Genomic DNA, 20,106 nt, shown 5'->3' with positions numbered 1-20,106 from the left:
ATTATTTTCATGTCGGGAGGTAATCTCTTAGCATTCAATTAGCCTTTTAATAAGAGTTTGATGCTATGTTTCCGTTACTTTGTTCTTTTATGGAATCACAGGCGAGAAAACAAAAACAGTACAATCATTTTACAATTGAAATATAAATTAGTGTGTTATTTTGTAACTAGATTAATTAGGCCACGTTTTCATTCCCCATGGATCGATAGAAATGTTAAATTAGCATATTCTTTTCTGTTAAGTCTACCGCAATTCAAGAGCGTCGACTTCTCTTGCACAGCAACATACAACAGACACAAGAATGCGGAACTGATGGTTTGGACTTGAAGAACAGAACCATAACAGGGGAAGAAAATAAACATTTGCGTTTGTAAAGAAATGAAATAAGACAGAAGCACACACACAATTTTAACCGGTTTACTCCCGTTAACTAAGATAGTTACATCTGGCCGAGACTTTGTTCGGAATCCACTAGAATCAATGATTACAACAAGGAGATATAAGTGACTTGCCTAATACCTTTTACTAGTACTTAGACTCACTATGTAATTCTCTTTGTAACTTGAGAACACGATGTATACAAATTTATACTAATACCAATCTTTTTTTTTATCACTCTCTCTCTTGTTCTCACTCTATCTCATTAACCCAATGCCGTTATATATAGATGATGCATTAGGTTTACTCGTGCTGTAGGTCTCCATGGTGTCGTGTATCGAGCCGTTGCAGACGCTCTGTGATCTTATCCCCATTGCAAGGATTCTTACTTTATTGACAAAGACCTTGCACGCTGAATAGCTGGTTCCTCTTCATTGTTTTGCCAAAAGCATAACAACCATTCAAGTGGTCCATATAAAGCAGACTTACTTTAGCCTTGATTTACTTGTACTGCGGTAAGTCTTGAATCACCATTTGCCTTTAGGATTTAAAAAACGTTGCTTGATCATCACGGTAACATCTTCACATTTTCTGTAAACACCCATGCTTTAGTCAATTTTTTTTGTTTTCCAAAGATACTTTCAGAATTTTATAAAGAGAAAAATAAACAAAAATTAATATGTAAAAAAATTCAATATAATGTTTTCAGTTTAATTCACAGCTTACCAATTTTCAGGATACGTTTAGACATATATACCAAAAATTACCCTTTATAAACCATAACTTAAAATAGTTACCAAATTTGTCAGCTAAATAACATAGTAAAACGTAAATGTTATTATATTATAATAAATACTCTCTCCCTTTCAAATTAAATATCGTTATAGAGCAAAATTTTTATTTCAAAATAAGTGTCGTTTTATGATTTCAATACAAAATTTATTGATTTTTTATTTTAAACTATTTTTCTATTGGTTGAAATCTGGTTAAGTGTATTGGTAATAATGTTTTTATCTAGTAAATATACAAACTTAAATGTTTTATTAATCTGTGTGTCGAAATTTAGAATTATAAGTAAAATGAAATAGAGGGAGTATATAATTAGAAAACGCCACATAAATCTTTCTCCGCCACTTAACTACACTAATACATCTTTCTTGATAATGCATGTATTAGAAAGTATTAAAACAACTGTTAAACAGACTGAGCCCTTTCTTCTTCTTCTTTTATTTTATTTATAAACAAAGCATTTTTCTTAATCTTCTTATTTTATTACTTTCCAAACACTCTTTACTTAATTAAATTTGGTGATAAGTGAAATAAAAAACCAATGAGAGAAGAGCAGTGGGGTTAGTTTGACTGGCCCCTAGCCAATGAAATCAGCCAATGGGAGATACAGAGATTAGGGACCTCGTAAGAACCGCCTCATTCGCCATTTGTATCATCGCTCTATAAAAATCCCTTAGCCATCAACCTCTCTCTGAATTCAACAAATCACTCAAATATATTTTCCTAAAGAACCAAGAAAAAGTCGGCAGAGAAACAATGGAACGTGGAGCTCCTCTCTCTCACTACCAACTTCCCAACTCCAACTCTGGTAATCAAATAAGAAGTGCCTATATATATATTCACGTGCATGCATGTCTTTTGAGATTTTTCTGTCTTTACAAGAAAGAAGTAGATATTGTTGTCTTCTTGATATAATAGAGATTTGTGTGTCTTAAAAATCGTTTGAATTTCTATATCTTAAAATCGTTGGAACTTTTAATAGGTTTGAGGAAGATGCTTATATATATACGCATGCATGCATGAATGAATATTTTTTTTGGTAAAAATGCATGAATGAATTTGATATATGTATATGTCTCTTTGCATATTCGTATATACATCCGAGCATGAACCAAAGCTTTATTCAGATTTTCATGCATGCTATGTATTTTTAACATCCTTCAATGGCGGATCATATATATGTCTCTATTGAATGTACCGGTGCATGCACAAGGAATGTTTTGAGTTTCACTTTTTTCCTATTTATCTTCTTTTTCTTTTTTTTTCCTATTTACCTTCTTTTTTTTCCTATTTACCTTCTTAGTAATAAAGAATCACTCAAAATCGAAGTTAGTTTCTTTGCTGTAACGTCTGAGTTTTGTTTTTTTCTTTTTTTTTCTTTTTTTTTTTTCTTTTCTTTTCTAAACGAAAGTCTCGTTTCTCCACCTTTATTTGGAACTATCCTAATGTAAATTATCTAAATACTATTTTCAGCCAAAAAGAAAATCAGTACTAAATACACTTGCTAATGCCTTTAATTAACAAATATACGTACTCAAATCAAGACTTTCAATTATACGTCGTTCATTCTACAAACTCATTGCTTTTGGCATGTTAACACCGGCATTAACTTCTTTTGGGTATCAAACCACCGCCATTAATTGTATTCTTGTGATTTTCTTAGGGGGGTGTATTCAATTTAACATTTGATGTGATTTGATTTTTAATGGAATTTTAGATGATTTTAATTAGTTGCAGAGATTTAGGTGATTTTTGTTAAACTACTCTAGAATATCACCTAAAACTATGGGATTTGAGTTTTATTTTTTTTAACTAAGAAACTCCACCCAAACACCCTAAAATCACCTCAAAACTTTAAAACTCCACAACTTAAAATATTTTCAATAACAGTGGATTTCAGAGTATTTTACGAAATGTTAAGTTCAATAACAGTGGATTTTAAATGAGTTTTTAAAATTCATGTTTGAATAACAGTGGATTTGTCATTTTAATACAAATCACCTAAAACTTTCGGTTGAATACACCCCCCTTAGTTAACCATTGGGAACCTTTATATGACTTTATTTCGAGAAGAGCAAAGATCCTTTTGACTTTTTCGTTCTATAAATATGAACATAACAACAACACTTTGAACAGTCTTATTATATTGGTCTGTCACTAGGCACGTGTCCTCACTTGATAGTCCTCGTTTTTTACTATTTTCCAAAAAAAACTTTATTTTTTTTTTAACTTTAATTTTCTCTCGACTTGCTTCTTATTTTCACTTTAAATTATTCATGAAACAGGATTGAATATGGACCAGCATAATAACTCAATCCCGGCAGCGACCGGCAACATCATTGCCTGCGACGACGACAAGAACAAGGTTATCGTTCAGCAGCAACAACCATGCATGGCTCGTGAACAAGACCAATACATGCCAATCGCTAACGTCATAAGGATCATGCGTAGGACCTTACCGCCGCACGCCAAAATCTCTGATGACGCCAAAGAAACGATCCAAGAATGCGTCTCCGAGTACATCAGCTTCGTGACCGGTGAAGCCAACGAGCGTTGCCAACGTGAGCAACGTAAGACCATAACTGCTGAAGACATCCTTTGGGCTATGAGCAAGCTTGGGTTCGATGACTACGTTGGACCACTAAACGTGTTCATTAACCGGTACCGTGAGTTCGAAACTGATCGTGGGTGTTCGCTTAGAGGTGAGTCATCGTCGTTTAAACCGACCTTTGGAGGTAGTGGTTTCGGTTTTCACGGCCCACCTCAAGGCCCACATCCTCTTGGTCCTTATGGTTACGGTATGTTGGATCAGTCTATGGTTATGGGTAGTGGTCGGTACTACCAAAACGGATCGGGTCAAGATGGATCCGGTAGTGGTGGTGGATCTTCGTCTTCTACTATGAATGGGATGCCGGTTTTTGACCAGTATGGTCAGTATAAGTGAAGATAACATTTTCATTATTTTCTGCATGCATGTTGTATGTTAATGTTTTGGATAGATAATTTATGTCTTATCAAACATATCTATTTGTTTGCGTCCTTACAAAATGTTGATTTTCAAACTTCTGTTTCAACATTTATGTGAATTAATTTATATATGCAAATGAAGAGTTCAATTGGCAAGACATAAAATTCACTAGGATATTTTTACAAATTAAAGCTCAACTAATGTTTAGTCAGTTTACAAAAATAAAAAAAAACTACTGTCTAGTAATGCGAAGCCCAATGGCAATGAGAGAGACTCACGAGAGCGTTTTTTTCCGGTTCAGCAGTGAAGCGGTATTTCTTAAACCCATTTATACGGTGACCAAGAGGTCGGTTTGTCCTTTCGTCCAGCCAGGTCTAGTCATCAACTCTCGCTTTGAAACTTTATCTAAGCTAATACTATACGGTCATTATAAACCACGGATCACGGTGAAATTTAACCACGGTTAAGTTAGACAAACCTATGCAGCCACGCTCACAAGAAGTTAAAAGAAAAAAGAGAAACCCACACACTCTATAACGTTCTGTTTACGTACTATCACCCTTTTTTCTTGTTTTTTCTCTGTTCAAGATTCGATCCCAATGGAGGAGGAACGTCAAGAGCTTCGTCGTTTGATCCCTCGTCAACTCGTAGTGACCCTGCTCGGCCTTTACACAATCTACAACGAAGGAGACGAATCTGGTTTCGACCTCTCACCACTTCCAAACTCTGCAACGGGACGCGTTATGTTCGCTTGTGCGTCGGGGTCCAACACGTTAGCTCGTATGTGTTTTATGATGGCGATCTTCAGAATCACTGTAACGTCGGTGGTGCTGGAACGCCTGCGGAGGACAAGAGAGTCGTGTGATGCCAACCTTGTGGTCGGTTGTATCTTGCTCTTGATCTCGCTCGCTTTCTCCGCGTATCTTCGCTGAGTGGGGGCAGTGTACTTTTCTTCGTCATCATGAGAATATGCCTTTCTATATGGAACTACGTCGTTTAATGTGGTCACCGTCCATGACTACACACTACAAAAAACCCCTCTTTCTTGCGTTTCTTTTTTTACGCTTTTTTTTTGTTGTTTCTTGGCTTTTTCTTGATGTTTTGGTTGGTTGAACATGATTTGCTTAATAACAAATTGATATCGGAGTATTAGCTACAAGGTTTATCCGTCCATAAATTAAATGTTGGTTCAAGTTGGTTTCACATTTGCCTTAGGAGAAGGCCTCGTTGTAAGGGACCTTGATAATGCAGTGAGCCCTTTATCTGACTTGGTTATCTGAATCAGCCAGACGAGTGTCAAGACCAAGATACTCTTAAAAAATAGAAGATATGTCAGATTTTTGAGACTCTGTTACGCCAGGACCTCTGTATCAATATAGTTAACGGAACCAAGAGCAAGAGAGGCTTGCTAATAGAAATTAACACTAGTGTGATTAGTAAATTTATTAGAATACTTGGTAATGCTACTTCTTTAAAGGCCCACAAGTGCTTTCAGCCCAGTAAACAATTTGTTAAACCAAATGATCAATTTCCGGTTAAACAGTAAACCGGTATTTAATAAAACCATTTCTACGGTGACCAAGAGGTCCGTCCATTTGTGTTTCCGTCCAATTTAGTAAACCGGTATTATAAACCATGATGTACGGTTAAATTTAACCAAGGTTACGTTAGATAAACCCAAGTAGCTAGACACGCTCATATAAACCCTCCGTACTACGGAAACTCCTCCAGCAAACTCCATTCTTGTTTTGGTTTCTTTCTTTTCTCTCTCTCTCTCTGCAAAGATTCGATTACCAATGGATGAACGTCATGAGCGTCGTCCTCGTTTAGGTTTAATCCCTCGCCAACTCGTTGCAGCCGTGCTCTCCGTATTCACAGACTACATCGAACGCGACCTGATATTAGATCCTCCGAAGACGGGACGCGCATTCACTTGTGCATGGAAGTTCAACAAGTTAGCTGATATGTGTTTTATGCTGGTTGTCATCAGAATCGCTATAACCCCCACGGTGATGGAACGCTTGCGAAGGACAAGAGAGGCTTGCGACACACATCTTGTCATCGGTTCTATCTCCCTCTCCCTATCGCTTGCATTCTCCGCTTATCTTCGCTGGTTCGTCTGAGTCCTTCCTATGTCATCTTGAGAATCTTTTTCTCTCTGTAAACTACGTCGTCGTTTAATGTGGTCATCCTCGCCTACAGAACTCTCTTTCTCGCGTTTCTTTTCTTCTTTGTTTCATTGGTTGAACATGATTTGCTTAAGAAACACGTTACACGGTTTATCCGTCTTTCATATACAAATAAAATGTTCGTTTAAGTTTCAGATCGTAGCTCGTATTAATTACTTTGGTTGGACGACATAAGATTTGGTTAATATCAAAGTACTTTTTACAAGATCTATATCCGTCGTTGAAAGTTTCAGATCATAGCTCTTTATTTGCTTTTTTGACAAGGCATCGTTGTATAATTAATGCAGTGAACCCTTCACCTGCTGCAAAATCTCCGTCACTTGATTCTCTGAATCAGCCTGACGTTAAGTGTAAAGACCAAGATACCCTTAGTATAAGATGTCAGATGAGACTCTCTTTCCATATAAGCTTATGTATAAAGTTATAACTGAACCAAGAGCAAGAGGTCCAGCTGAATTGGTAACAGTTGTTATATTTATGAATCAGCCTGACGCTACATAGTACATACCCTCTGTAAATATAGTAAGTAATTATTTTACCAAAAAAAAAAATGTACGTAGTAGAGATGTAAGATAAGACTCTCTTACGTCGTGACTCCATGTCTCCATATTATTAACTGAACCAAGAGCAAGAGGTCTAGGTGAATTGGTAAGAGTTGTTATTCCAGGAGTGTTTTTTTTTAAAAAAGAAAAAACCGTGTATATAGCTAGACTATAGTCTTTGGTGATGTGCAGTCATTATATAAAATCTCAATATGTTATATATTCTTTTATTCATAAACAAATTTTACCGTAACCAAACGATAGTTCGAGTAGTACTTGCCCCATCCTCATCAGCCCACTCGCTTTGAAACCTGCTCAACTTATGCCGTCGGAGCACGGGCTATAACAGGGCAGGGTACGTGGTTAAACTTGCTCAACTTATATTAATCATTATAATATAGTTGAGAGGATTCTATGTAACATGTTACAGTTAATTAAGCTGTATATGAGACCACAAACTGGCGGTCAATAACTAATAAATGAAGTAATGAACCAAGGATAACAACCGTTAATTGTCCCATGGAACCATTAACGGTCACGAAAGTAGTCTGTGGTAGTCTAACAAACTTACGCCGTTAAGGAATATGCCAAAGTGGTCATTTGTGAACCATTGTGTACTAGCTAGCTGTTTAACCATGGTTAGGTTAGATAAACCCTTCATGCTCCGCTGATAATACCCCCTCCCTTCCTTCCTGTTTAACCGATCTTTATGTTTCCTTTTTCTCAAAAAGACCACAAATGGATAGAGGAGTTCTTGAGATACATGACGAGCTTCGCCGAGTAACCGACCGTTTCTACGTAGCAGTCTTGCTCGACATTTTCACAAGATCCTGCGGACGACACTTTGGTTTGGACCAGAAGGAAACGAAGGACGGACACGTCGCAGCCTACTGGGCGAAGGAGTTCAACCTGTTAGCTCATCTATGTTTTCTGACTGTGATGATCGGGATCGTTCGAGTGCCTGCGGTGGTTGAGCGGATGAGAAGAGTGCGAGCAGACGCAGACGTGAGGTTGGGGCTCGGGATCGTATGCTTGTCCATCTCCTTGTCTTTCTTGGCTTATCTTCGCTGGTTAGTGTGAGTCTATTCCACTCCACGTCATCAGAATCTTCATCTCCTCCTTCACGTTGTCGTTTACTGAGATCATTGATGTATTAGAGAGTAGACTGGTTTTATTGTTTTTACGCTTTTTCTTTGTTGTTTCTTGGCTTTTTCTTGTTGTTTTTGTTGGTTGAACATGATTTGCTTAATAACAAATTGATATCGGAGTACTAGTTACAAGGTTTTTATCCGTCCATAAATAAAATGTTGGTTTCAGATTTGCCTTAAGAGAAGGCGTCGTTGTAAGGAACCTGCTCTAGATAAAAAATGCTTTCAAGGTAAGGTTTTTGTTGCAATAAAAAAAAGTAGAGGATTTGATACAACACTAACTGTTCAGCACATAGGGTGAGTGACTAATCTTTTTTTTTTTTAAGCCTTCCCTTTTAGAAAGAATCAGCTTTGGGGACTTGATCGTTTTATATTTGTCCTATTCCAGTTGGCTGTAGACATAGGAACGTAAGTAGAAACTTTTTTGAACAATGACACTAGCTAACTATGATTCATGAGAGGTACTTGTTAGGAATTTGGGCCATAGTGTTCAACCAAATGAGATCAAATTCCGGTTTGAGTAGTGGACCGGTATATAATAAAACCATTTCTACGGTGACCAAGACGTCTGTCCATTTATCCTTCCGTCCAGACTGACTGGTCAGTGGTCATTGGTCAATGGTCATTATCACCTTTCGCTTTTGAAACTTTTACGGGTTATTATAAACCATGACGCACGGTTAAATTTAACGAAGGTTAGGTTAGATAAACCCACGTAGCCACCACGCTCATAAATGATAAACCCTGAAGCACCAAGTTTATAATCTTCCTTCCTTTTTCCTGTTCTCTCTCTCTCTCTCACACACAGCAACAGCAAGATTCGATACACAATGGATGAACGTCGTCAAGAGTTTCGTCGTTTGATCCCTCGCGTAACCGCTGCAATCGTGCTCTCCGTTTTCACCTTCTACAACGGACACGCCCTGAAATCAGATCCGAAGACGGAACGCGCACTCGCAGCTTGGGCATCGAGGTTCAACAAGGTAGCTGATTTGTATTTTACGATGGTGGTCATCAGAATCGCTATAACCCCCACGGTGATGGAACGCATGCGAAGAACAAGAGAGTCTTGTGACGAACATCTTGTCATCGGTTCTATCTCCCTCTTCCTATCGCTCGCTTTCTCCGCGTATCTTCGCTGGTTCGTCGTCGTCGGATGAGTCTTGCCTGTGTACGACATCATGAGAGTCTTTTTTTCGCTAGCTTTGTCGTTTAATGTGGCCCATCGTCGCCTACAAATCTCTCTTTTTTTTTTTAGTTTCTTGGCATTCTCCAGTTGTTTCGTCAGTTGAACATGATTTGTTTAAGAACACGTTTACAAGGTTTATCCGTCCTTCATATATAATATAAAACTGTTCGTTTAAGTTTCAGATCGTACGTAGCAGCTCGTTATATTTGTTTCGTTGGTTAAACAATGATTTGGTATTTTGGTTAATTATCAGAGTACTTTTACAAGATCTCTATCAGTCGTTGAAGTTTCAGATTAATTAATAGCTCTTATTTGATTCAAGTGAAGGCATCCTTGTATAATGCAGTGTACTACTTGTCTACTCATCACCTGACCGGTCTGCTGCAAATTTTCCGTCACTTGATTAGCTGAATCAGCCAGACGCTAAGTTTAAAGACCAAGATACCCTTACTACATTTGGAACTTATTAGTAGAGATGTCAGATGAGACTCTCTTGCATCATGACTTCGTTTCCATATAAGCTTATGTATAACCATGTATATAGCTAGACTATAGTCTTTTCTTTTTTTTGTGCACGGTAGACTTTTTTTTTCGAGCAACAGACTATATATATAGTCTTTTGTGATATGTAGTCATTATATAAAATCTCGATAATACTAAACTATATAGTCTTTTGTGATATAGTAGTCATTATATATAGTCTTTTTTGTGAAATGTAGTCATTATATAAAATCTCAATACATAAATCTCCATATAGTCGCCTTTAAGGAAAATGCCAAAGTGGTTACTGTGAACCCATTGTACTAGCTTAGAAGTTAGTTATACTTAACCATGGTTAAGTTAGTTAAAACCTTCACGAGAGCTGCTGGTAAAACCCTCCCTTCCCCTTCCTCTTTTATGTTTTCTTTTCTAAAAGACCAATCCAAATGGATGGAGGAGTTCTTGAGAGACACGACGAGATTCGCCGAGTAACCGACCGTAACGTAAGTAGAAACTTTTTTGAACAATGACACTAACTATGATTCATGAGAGGTACTTGTTAGGAATTTGGGCCATAGTGTTCAACCAAATGAGATCAAATTCCGGTTTAGAGTAGTGGACCGGTATTTAATAAAACCATTTCTACGGTGACCAAGACGTCCGTCCAATTTGTCCTTCCGTCCAGACTGACTGGTCAGTGGTCAATGGTCATTATCACCTTTCGCTTTTGAAACTTTTACTATTATAAACCATGACGCACGGTTAAATTTAACCAAGGTTAGGTTAGATAAACCCACGTAGCCACGCTCATAAATAAACCCTTCACTCTTTAAACGTCCTACGAAACTCCATTCTCTCTCTCTCTCTCTCACTCTCACAATGGATGAACGTCAAGAGCTTCGTCGTTTAATCCACCGTTACCTCGTTGCAACCGTGCTCATAATTTTCACAGTCTACATCGAAGGCGACGACGACCTGAAACCTGCAGATCCGAAGTCGGGAAGACGCGCACTCGCTTGTGCATCGTGGGTGTGCAAAATGTTAGCTGAAATGTGTTTTACGATGGTGGCCGTCAGAATCATTAGAACGCCAGTGGTGATGGAACGCATGCGAAAATGCAGAGAGGCTTGCGACCTTTACCTTTCTCTCGGTTCTTTCTACCTCTTCATTTCCCTCGCTCTTTCCGCGTTCGCTGCCGAGTCCTTTTCTACGTCTCCCCTTTCTCTGTGGAACTACGTCGTTTAGTGTCGTCCATGATTACAAAACTTTTTTTTCTTTCTTAGCTTTTCTCCATCGTTTCTTGGCATTTTCTAGTTGTTTGTTTGAGGTTTGTCAGTCCGGTCCTTCATATGTAAATAAAATGTTTGTTTACGTTTCAGATCGTACGTATCTCATTATCAGTTTCGTTGGCATGATGAACATGATTTGGTTAATATCAGAATTTTTTTTTTAAAAAAAGAATATCTGTTTCAGATCATAGCTTTGCTTTAAGACAAGGCATTCGTTGTATGATAATTGCAGCGGACCCTTCATCTAACCGGTGTTACATATCATATCTCGTTTACATTGTAGTGTTACATAACATGCATATCATCCGCTATGTAACATGTTACAGTAGTAAGATGTACTATATGGGACCACAAACTGGCGGTCAATAACTTAATAAATGAAGCAATGAACCAATTAAGGAAACTACACAGTTGTCCCTTTCACGGTCACGAAAGTAGTCTCTCTCTGGTAGTCTTGACTAACTTACGCCGTTTAGTAAAATGCCAAATTGGTTATTGTGAACCATTGTACTAGCTAGCTAGCTGTTTTTAACCATGGTTAGGTTAGATAAACCCTTCATGCTTCTTCTTTTTTTCTTTCTGTGGTTAAAACAAAGTTTTTATTTTTTGCGCAATCATTAAAAGGCTTTGTTCTTTGTTCTCTCAACACACACATGGACTAATCACGTTCTGAAACAAGTTTTGATATAACAAAAAAAAAAGTCTTAATAAATGAAGCAATGAACCAATTAAGGAAACTACACAGTTGTCCCTTTCACGGTCACGAAAGTAGTCTCTCTCTGGTAGTCTTGACTAACTTACGCCGTTAAGGAAAATGCCAAATTGGTTATTGTGAACCATTGTACTAGCTAAGCTAGCTAGCTGTTTTTAACCATGGTTAAGTTAGATAAACCCTTCGTGCTCTGCTGTGTTCATTCCGCGTTATCTTAATGTTTTGCTTTTTGACTTCTGTGGTTAAAAACAACGTTTTTTATTTTTTAAGCAATCATCAAAAAAGCTTTGTTCTTTGTTCTCTCAACACACACATGGAGTAATCACGTTCTGAAACAAGTTTTGATATAACAAAAAATAAAGTCTCTACTGGAAAATAAACTGGAGAGAAGATTTTTAGGAAATGGAATCGGTGTCTGCGTTGTTGTTGTTGTTTATTTCGGCATTTTGAGAGTCTTGGAGCAACTTCTTTTGGTGTTCAGCGTGTTCTCTCTCGCACTGAGTCACCCCGATGATGATGTCGAGCATGGTTCCGGTTGTGCCGAAGAACACGAGTGGACCTAGAGACTTGCGTTTTATTCCCACCGGAATAGCAACCAATGCGCCGAGCACTGAGAACACCCACGTCCCTAGTGCACTGCACCACCCAAAAGAACAATTATTTTAAACTGTGTGTATGTTTCAACTTCAAGAACAACAACCACCACACCGTGATATACAAGAAGATGATATAAAAATGGTGGTGCGCTTTAAGCAATGGTAGTATGAACAAGACTAGAGTGGACTTACGTAACTAACGACTCAATGATAAAGCTATGATTCCTAAATCACAAGAAACAACATCATAATCAAGAAAGCAAACACTTGAAACTGTGTTCCTCTTTCTTTCTAATGATTAGCAAACAATCAGAGCATTTTAGCAGTACTTATATTATACAAGTAGATGGATGCTTGATCAGCATGTGGTGGTTTAAGCAACGATGGTATAACCAATTGAACAAAACAAGAGTGGCTACATAACTAAAGACTAAATTATAAAAGCTACGATTCGTTAAAACTCAAGAAACAAACATCAGAATCAAGAATACACACACTGAAACTGTGTGTTCATCACTCTCTTTTCTAATGATTAGCAAACAATCAAACTCTATCGTTGCTGTAATTAAGCATAAAAGGTAAGAAAACTCACTTGGAGACAGTGCACTCCTCGAGGTGCTTCTCATTCCCTTGAGCTCCCATCTTACAAGAGATGTTAATGTTTCCACCTGACATAATTCAGACAAGACACACTCAAAAAAGTACTCTTTTTTCACAAACTGAAAACATGCCTACATTTTCGATGCTGAAGCCAAAGAAAGCTTTCATCTTTGGCCCAAAAAAGTGAAACTAAGGGAGGATTATTGAACAAGTTTCAAACTTTCTAACGAATCAGCCATCATCATAGTAGCTCGCAATGTAACATACAGTTTCTGGGAAGATGAACAAACACAATCACCCAAGAACACGATAAAACCCAGAACATAAACAAAATCAAATACATCATGAATCCGATTTTAAAAAAAAAACGTAGATGAAGCAAAGTACCTTTTCTCGATTCGACTTGGAGAGAAACTCTGAACGAAAGGGACAAAAAAAAAAGAGAAGTCAAGCTTCGATGATAAATCTAAGTCGGGTCGGGTAAAACCCGAGGAGTGACTTAATTGGGTCACATAAGTTCTGTTAACCGGAAAGTAACCGAACCGGAATCATACAGCTTGTTGTGGTTGGTTTTACAACTTCTACAGCACAAAAAATTTGACATGAGACGGATCCATACTAATAAAATATTGAGATCTAACCCAAAAATCACTCAAACTATGGCCTCCTGTTGGGCTCTAAATAAAATGGGCCGGATTCATCTAAAGTTACTTTCTTTGTTGAAGTTGTTTGCAAGTTGGTGATAAGAGTCGTTAAGGGAAGAAGGCTTCAAGGCTGGAAAGGAGAAGATGAAACTGAAACTTTCGGAAGTTTGTAGAGTTTTGATCGCTGGTGTAAGAGAGATTGTACAGAGTGAACATTTGATATTGAAAATGGATTTCCAAAACCGACCACCTCTTGAGTATATGCTGCTGTCATTTTGATTAGAGACTAAAACAAGTAATCTTGTATGTCTTTTCGAGTTGAACTTATTATGCTTATCATCGAGAGAGAAAAGTAAATACTAGATCACGTAACATTGCCTTAATTCTATCTTTCACGTCTTTCATGATGGATGCTATAAGCTAGGCCTATGCAAATCTTTACACATCTTCTTTAGGTTTTGAAATGTTTCTTTAAAACGATTTGCTGCAGATCGAATGTAATTTGTCAAAAGTTATTTGTATAAAATGCTGATTTGCCTGTGTTTCGTAGTTGTTAAAGTAACAGAAAACAAAAACCACTAAATTAGTATAGGGTGTAAAGTGAAAGCTCTAAATCTGTTTGTTTCTTGTTGTATCATAGTAGGTAGGAATGAGATCGATGGAGGATAACTATGTTATTTGCCTATGAAAGAACCGGAAGAAAAGACGGTCAGAATGATTGTGCTTCATTTTCTCTTTCCATGATTAAATCTCTAATAATCTTCATGTACATGCAACTTATATTATATAAGAAAAGTAACGCTTTGCTAACTGAATAATCCGAATTGATATTCAGAATCTTATAATTTAAAAGGCATATTGACTTATTGAGGCCAATGATGATAGATTTTGTAATGGGATTTTTAAGAATCCCAGCTATTCAATTAACCGGATTATGAATCCTAAAACCAGCATAAATCATGAGTATTATTGATTTATTTATCAAATCCACGTAATTTGTCATCAACTAAACCTACATAACATTTGTAGAAGTATTATAACTTAGTGGCTAAAGTTTAAAAGTTTCTACATACATCTAAGATTCTTAGTTTGGTAGAATCCCCTCCCCCCCACATAACATTTTTTAAAGAAAATATCATTTAGATCTTCTTTTTTTTTAACTTCATTGATAAAAACCCAAGGGACAAGTGATACAAAAACAATCTCATAGAGGTGAGAAGACAAAAAGGAAAACAAAAAAAAAGCTCAACCTTAAAAAGATCTATGAGCTAGTCTAACTTATTTCCCTTACGATCAGGTGATGTAACCAAGCTGGCCCTCCCAAAGCTAGATAGGATTGAAACCTACCATCACGGAGAACACTCTTTGAAATCTCACGAGCTACCATGTTAGAATGAGCAGATTCTGTTTCAAAAGCAACAGAGTGAAATGACCCACACAAAACAGAGATCTCTTGAAGGAGAAATCGATAACGAGGCCAGCCAATGGATTTCATTACAGCCTCCATAAGTTCACGACAATCAGAACTGCAAACGATTTCCTGATACCCTAGATCACGCAAGCTTCTCAGTACCCATATGAGACATCGCAGCTCAGCTGTTAGTCTATTAGATGAGAAAGTGATGGCGTCTCTCGCATGATGTAGAAGGTTGTCTTGTTGATCAAGCACCAGGAAAGCCACTCCACTATGTAATGAGGCATTTCGCCAATTCGAGTGAAAGTTGCATTTGACGAAACCTGCCATAGGAGGTTCCCATTTCTTCGAAACCGCACTGATTCCTTGCATACTAGGTACCTCCTCATCCTTACCGTTCACCTCTTCCCATAATCGCGCTTCCTCCAAAGTCTGGTGGACCTGATTCACCAAAGATTCTTGTGTACTAATAATTCACTCAAAATTGGCTACACCATTATCTGCAGCACTTATACTACAAGCAACCACACTTAACACTTGTTTTTATTTATTTCATCGACTGCAAAGTCTGCAATGCTATAATCGTGGAAAATACTTTGTGAGAATACTGCATTGCATGAATTTTGTTTTATTCATGTACGTAATAGGGACCTATTTCTTATACATAAAAAAATTTAAGCAATAATGTTTAACTTCTACAACAGTACAAGGAAATTGATAATTTTGATGATCTATTTATTCTATTATAAATATACACGAAGTCATGTTCTCTTATCAACTTTAGCATGTGTATCCAAAAAGCCTTTGTCATGTGTAAGTAATGAAACGTTTGCTTACGCCGGTGCTCTTTTGTTTTTTTTTTCTTTCATTAAGACCAAAAGTGAACTTTGAAAGTTCAAACTTTTCAAAAAGAAAAATCAATACTTTTGAAATTGATCAGTTACCAAAAAAGAACGATGAATTGAATATGTTACCACAAGGATTCATAATAGATGGCCACCATATTACTTTACATGCAGACCAAACTCCATATTAAAAATCAATTAGTTACCACACTAAAAATAATGGCAATTGGTTTTCGTTGATCAAAATTGTGATCCGGCAACAAAAACTCATGTGGCCAGTATTTGCATATACAAATCTACATTTTTTTATCATTGTGACAAGAGTTTCAGTTTTATACAAGAGAGCAACATTTTGAAACGATCACAAGAGAGTAACATTTGACAAGTAAGAAACAAACAAAATACAAGCTATATGCTTTTTAATGTGTGATAATTTCAAGCATGTCTTTATAATTGTCCTTACCGAAGCCGAAAGTTACACGAACGTGAATACACAGAGTTTTGACTTAAGATTTCGTTGAAGTAGACGTTGAGTTACATGATAATATCATGTTTAATCTGTTTTTAATCCAAATGTCGTTAGCAATAAGTAGCCATCGTTTGATTAAAGAAACGTAGTAATCATTCATAGATTTTTTTTATACGATATCAAATGGATCAAATGGAGATAATACCATGACAACTATCCTAATGTTGTGTGATTTTGACAACTATCCTAATGTTGTGTGAATTTTATGATAAATATTTAAAATATATAATATTGACAAATGATGTCAAATCATCAATATCTCGGTTTTATTAGGATTAAACATGTCGGTTTAACTACATGTTTAGATTTTGTTAAAAAAAATTACGGGTTTAGGTTCGATTTGGTTTATTAAAATCTAAGAAACCCTTAACCAAAGTCAATTCAAATTAGTTTGGTTTGATTTGTGTTTGGTTTTATTTCGATTTAGATTGTGTTGGATTCAGTTTTAATTTAGCTTGGTTTGTGTTTGATTCGTTTTATTTTGGTTTTGTTTGTGTTTGTTTAATTCAATCGAATTGATTTTTTAATATTGTTTTAGTTACAAAAATATAATTTATAAGAACATAAACAAATCATCATTTGACACTAAAACATTATTTGCTTCATTAATATTAATATACATTTTTAGTGGAACCTTCAAATAATTCAGATATTGATAAATTAATTCCATGATTTTAAATTTTAATTATTTATGTCTTCTTCGCTTATTCACCAATCTTTCTAATTAATACAAACATTCTTTTTACTGAACTTATGAAAATTATATACTACATATATCAATTGCACGCATCATATTGTATAATATTTTATATTTACTACTTATTTTCTGTTTTTTTCTGAAATTTGTAAAATTATAAAATAATAATTATATATATTAAATAATTAAGAAATCAATTACTATATGTAATAAATTGGCGTGCGCATATAAATCAAACGATCGCTCTTGTTTTTTGCAATCATTTTAAGGTAAATAAATCAGAACAATCACTCTTATTTGTCGTATATAATATGTACTTAAATTTAAACGATATTAACATAGATATTACTTTTAATATTGATTTTATTTAATGAGGTTTCTACTCATATGATTTTATGATTATTTGCATATTTGTGAAATAAAATTTTACACCAACGTTTTTTTAATGTGGATGTTTAGTAGTTTCAATGATTTATAATCATTAAAAAAAACAATGAAGATTTCAAAATTAAAATATTAACTTTTCAATATATGTTCAATGCAAATATCAAAATATTAGTATGTATTTCATACGATGTATAGTTTAATTTAAACGATATGAAATATACATATATATATATATATATATATATATATATATATATATATATATTTATATATATATAAACCTATTAAAATGAAATTATTTATTCATACGGCCTTATAATCATTGTTTCCTAATATATAAAAATATTTAAACCTTGATCACAAAAGTTTATATAAGATTTTTAACAGTTTTAGTAATTTATACTCGTTTTGAAAAATTCAAAATACAACATATACAAAAAATCTAATTTTTATTATATCACTAATGTAATTGTGTAATTTATTTTAATAATAAAGAATTAAACAAAAATGATAGAAAGTATACAAATTGTTCTCAAATCTTTATTATTTAAGATTATTAATTGTCGTATATATATTTTAATCACATTAGGTAATTCTGTAGGTTTTATTTAAGGAAAGATATATGCGACCAATGTAATGCTAGAGAGTATAATTTTTAGACTATAGTTTATATAAGGTGCTTTAGAATTCTTTTGAAATGGGATTCGGAAGGCATACACAAGTGCTATATAGGATGGGTCCTTTTTAATTCTGACAAAACTAAGATTCATACTTTTTAAATGATTTCCAAATAATATATAGGGAATACCGTAACATTAAAAGACATTTTTTTTCAAAATAACACATGCAAGATGTTATTCTATTAAAATAAATTAAGTAAAAATAAAATAAGCATAGACAATAATGATTTTTTTGTAAATTATCTTTCAGTGTAAAATTTTGTATAACCCGTAGAACCGTGCATGTGAGTTTTATATTGAAACAAACGTAAAATAATATATAGTGTGAACATATTTATGTAGAGTTTGGCCGAGAGCCCTCTTCACGTGACACGTAAGCGTATTTGTTCTCAAATCGCTGTAAAGCTGCCACGTAGCAAACGTAATGTGAATGCATTAAATGACAATGCATCTCATTTAATATATATGGGATGTCGTTTCATAACATATATATTGTTCGGTTATATTGTTCGGTTATATAGTTATTTTTCATTTATTATTTACAGACAACCAAAGTTTATTCATTTATACACTTCCTAACACCAAACGGGATGTTTGGTGAGAAATGGTTTGTTCACACAATAACTTGATTTGATCCCAACTCCTATTTCTTTTATATATTTTCTTCGCCATGAGTATTTCTTTTGACAAAAAAGAAAAATAATTTCGTGCGCATATAGTAATTACTCGACTTCAACCATCCTGCAGGCAGATCACCCACCAGATTTCTTACCAAAAATAAAATGAATTCATCGACGTTATTGAATGTCGTTAATACACATAATTTAAATAACACACTATCGTACATGCATGAATAGTAGAGCTGCCATATTGGTGGTGACGTGGTGTATATGTTGATTATGAAAATTTGATTTAATTTGAAACCAAATTTTTGTTCCCATTCCAGATTAAGTCATATCAATTTGGTCGTATATGTGTTATAAAGTCAACCTAACACCAAATTTAAAACCAAAATATTCAAAATTCAAAATTTTGAAATTATACGTTATTCTGAATTATTAAACAAACTCAAACGTAAACCATACAACTGGCTTATGTATGACTTAGGGCAAATCTCATAAATAATTTAATTTTGTTTTTTCTACCCTAAATACCTCAAAAATGTCAAAGTGATCAAATTGGGTTTCATTAAATGTGTAAGTAATTGTTATTTATCTTTATAATGAAAATTAATTTGGTCATTTTGATACTCTTGTGAGATAGTTTGAAAACAAAAATATTTTTTAAAATTATTTGAGGCTATTTTTCTATCTGTGATTTTATTAGAAATCATCTGTTAGACAATTATGTTAGACAAAGTAGATAAATTTCATCTACCCCAAAGAGCATTGTTTTCCCCACTTCAGATTAGTCTTAATCAGGCTAAAAATGTAGGAGTATGTGCTTATGTATGATTTTATTATAAATATCTGTAAAGATATAATAATATATTGGAATAAAAATATACTAAAGATCAAACCGTTACGTTCAATGAACACTCAAAATATTCAAATTCAATACGTTGTTCTTGGTATCTTTTAAGTTTTAACCTCAAACAAATTGTGACATGTTGAAATATACAGTGGAAAAAAACCAAAAATTGTAAAATTCTTCGGATGTCCAAATCAAAATTTTGTTTTGTCCAATTAATTCCATTTTGGAAAACAGAAATTCTGTAGAAAAGCAGAAACTTTTTCTGCAAATCAACCTATTAAAAATAATTACTTTTAAGAGCCAAAAAAGAAAGAAAGAAAGTTAATTAGGAGTGTAAGATGAATCTGTGACAGTGTATTTTAATTGCACGTGCCAGCTTTGCAACAGTAAAGCTAAAAAACCGTTCATGTTTGGATCCGTCGACCAATATATTCCCGTCATGACAGGGGAGCCTCTTCTTCCTTTCATCCAACGGCTATCCTTAACCTCAAGGTAAATCAACCGTCAGATGTTCATCCAACGGTCCACAATAAATCTAAATCTCATCTCTCTCCCCT

General features: G+C 35.0%; 5 protein-coding genes across 5 annotated transcripts; 4 read left to right on the top strand and 1 right to left on the bottom strand.

The window, feature by feature from the left end:
- Positions 1–3,460: 3,460 nt before the first annotated feature.
- LOC108857211 (nuclear transcription factor Y subunit B-9-like) lies at positions 3,461–4,200 on the top strand. The gene has a single exon (XM_018631165.2). The coding sequence runs from the start codon at positions 3,461–3,463 to the stop codon at positions 4,109–4,111; it is 651 nt and encodes a 216-aa protein (XP_018486667.2). The 3' UTR covers positions 4,112–4,200.
- Positions 4,201–5,931: 1,731 nt separating this feature from the next.
- On the top strand, positions 5,932–6,258 carry LOC130496890 (uncharacterized). Its single transcript, XM_056989521.1, has one exon. It carries the CDS (start codon positions 5,932–5,934, stop codon positions 6,256–6,258), a length of 327 nt encoding a protein of 108 aa, XP_056845501.1.
- Positions 6,259–7,584: 1,326 nt separating this feature from the next.
- On the top strand, positions 7,585–9,174 carry LOC108838325 (uncharacterized). Its single transcript, XM_056989514.1, has 2 exons — positions 7,585–7,943; positions 8,791–9,174. The coding sequence occupies exons 1-2, from the start codon at positions 7,605–7,607 to the stop codon at positions 9,172–9,174; spliced, it is 723 nt and encodes a 240-aa protein (XP_056845494.1). The 5' UTR covers positions 7,585–7,604.
- Positions 9,175–10,562: 1,388 nt separating this feature from the next.
- LOC108844836 (uncharacterized) lies at positions 10,563–10,928 on the top strand. The gene has a single exon (XM_018618129.1). The coding sequence runs from the start codon at positions 10,563–10,565 to the stop codon at positions 10,926–10,928; it is 366 nt and encodes a 121-aa protein (XP_018473631.1).
- A 998-nt stretch (positions 10,929–11,926) lies between these two features.
- LOC108853339 (uncharacterized) lies at positions 11,927–13,337 on the bottom strand. Its single transcript, XM_018626763.2, has 3 exons — positions 13,268–13,337; positions 12,873–12,948; positions 11,927–12,320 (listed from the first exon to the last, which is right to left on the bottom strand). The coding sequence occupies exons 2-3, from the start codon at positions 12,920–12,922 to the stop codon at positions 12,080–12,082; spliced, it is 291 nt and encodes a 96-aa protein (XP_018482265.1). The 5' UTR covers positions 12,923–12,948; positions 13,268–13,337; the 3' UTR covers positions 11,927–12,079.
- Positions 13,338–20,106: the final 6,769 nt, after the last annotated feature.

This window comes from Raphanus sativus, chromosome 1, assembly GCF_000801105.2.
Source record: "Raphanus sativus cultivar WK10039 chromosome 1, ASM80110v3, whole genome shotgun sequence".
Taxonomy (NCBI): domain Eukaryota; kingdom Viridiplantae; phylum Streptophyta; class Magnoliopsida; order Brassicales; family Brassicaceae; genus Raphanus; species Raphanus sativus.
Note: the sequence above shows the minus strand (reverse complement) of the source record. Positions and strands in the feature narration are given on the sequence as shown.